The 1,762-nt window shown below is 36.3% G+C and overlaps 1 protein-coding gene across 2 annotated transcripts in view; it reads left to right on the top strand.

Moving 5' to 3' along the window:
- The window catches only part of NUDT9 (nudix (nucleoside diphosphate linked moiety X)-type motif 9), a 47,756-nt gene that overhangs the window by 26,661 nt on the left and 19,333 nt on the right, over positions 1-1,762 (top strand). The window contains exon 3 of one of the 2 annotated variants that reach the window (XM_011990746.1): positions 958-1,053. The exons of the other annotated variant lie outside the window; for it this stretch is intronic. Coding sequence (XP_011846136.1) covers positions 958-1,053 — 96 coding nt within the window. The remainder of the gene's footprint in view (positions 1-957; positions 1,054-1,762) is intronic. 2 annotated transcript variants of the gene reach the window in all.

The raw sequence follows: 1,762 nt of genomic DNA, 5'->3' as shown, positions 1-1,762 counted from the left end.
AGGCTGAGGCAGGAGATTCGCTTGAACCTGGGTGGTGGAGGGTGCAGTGAACCAAGATAGTGCTATTACACTCCAGCCTGGGCGACAGAAAAAAGACTCCATTTCAAAAAAAAAAAAGAAGAAATAAATAAAACATAAAAATTTTTTTGTTGTGGCATGATATAAATATATTAAAGTGCACATTTCTTTATTTTTTTTTGTATTTTTTTATTAGAGATGGGGTTTCACCATGTTAGCCAGGATGGTCTCGATCTCCTGACCTCGTGATCTGCCCACCTCGGCCTCCCAAAGTGCTGGGCTTACAGGCGTGAGCCACCGTGCCCGGCTGTAAAGTGCACATTTCTTACATGTGAAGGTGTGCAGTTCAGTAAAGTTTTACATTTACAAAGCTCTGTAACCACTGCCCAGATCAAAATCTAGAACATTTCCAGCATAGTATGTCTGTTTTTAATATACATCATATTTATTATGCAGCCTGTGGGGCAAATTCACTGCTTCGTGGGTTTTCTTTGATAAAAATATTAATCAGTGTGCATTTGAAGAAATTTAAATTATTTTGAAATAGTAGAAACATCGTCAGAAGGAATCTTATTTTTGGAATTACATGGGAACCAATAGTTTTCATAATGTGCCCACCAACAATTCCTTCTTGCTAATACACCTTTCTGTAGCATGTGGTAGGAGCTCTAGCTCTTCTGCTGGTAGTCCTTCCCAGAGGGGTTAATAAGTTTAATAATAATATATATCTTTGTAATGTATGGTGTTTTGGTTAAAACTTTTTTTTCCCCTTAAAAATTGTTTTGAAGGAGTAAGACGGATTTGTGGAAAAAAAAACTAACCCTTAAAAATTTACTGTTTCAGAAATACTTCCTATGGATAACAGATTGACTTGCATTATTAAGCTGTTGGTAGTTTTGAATGATTATTTCTTATTTTACATTGGTATTCTCATTACAGTGAAAGTAATTTTTCTCCCAAGTTTAACGAAAAGGATGGGCATGTTGAGAGAAAGAGCAAGAATGGCCTGTATGAGATTGAAAATGGAAGACCAAGGTAGGTACTGGGAGTAGAGCATCTTGCAATAATGAGTCACCAAACAGTAGAAAAGACAGTTCATATTTATCAAATCCTTGTATGACCCAGATGTTGTACAAATTTATTTATATATGTGATCTAATTAAATCTGCACAGTAACCCTGTTGGTGGATATTTTTAGTTGAATTTTTAATTGAAGGAAAGAGTGTAAGCAATTTGTATACAGCGAGCAAGTGGCAGAGGCAGCGTTTGAATGCATCTTTTTGTAATTTTATCTTGAAAATAGAAATAATTGAATACATTAATAGAAAGGAAAATTGTTCAGCAGATATTTATTAAATGGTATAGTATCTTAAAGTAAGAATTTATCCAAACCTGTAAGAGTAAAAATAAAGATAACCCAAAAATTTAACATCAAGGGTCTTTCTATATTTTTTAAAAAATGATTTTTCTGTACAACTAAAAAATTATCCATTTTCCTTAAGAAGATATTATAAAAATGTGTTAGCCTGTTCTCACACTGCTATAAAGACATACCTGGCTGGGTGCGGTGGCTCACGCCTGTAATCCCAGCACTTTGGGAGGCCGAGGTGGGCAGATCACCTGAGGTCAGGAGTTCAAGACCAGCCTGACCAACATGGAGAAACCCCATCTCTACTAAAGATACAAAATTTAGCCGGACGTGGTGGTGGGCACCTGTAATCCCAGCTACTCAGGAGGCTGAGGG

This window comes from Mandrillus leucophaeus, unplaced genomic scaffold (assembly GCF_000951045.1).
Source record: "Mandrillus leucophaeus isolate KB7577 unplaced genomic scaffold, Mleu.le_1.0 Scaffold381, whole genome shotgun sequence".
In the NCBI taxonomy this organism is placed as follows: domain Eukaryota; kingdom Metazoa; phylum Chordata; class Mammalia; order Primates; family Cercopithecidae; genus Mandrillus; species Mandrillus leucophaeus.
Note: the sequence above shows the minus strand (reverse complement) of the source record. Positions and strands in the feature narration are given on the sequence as shown.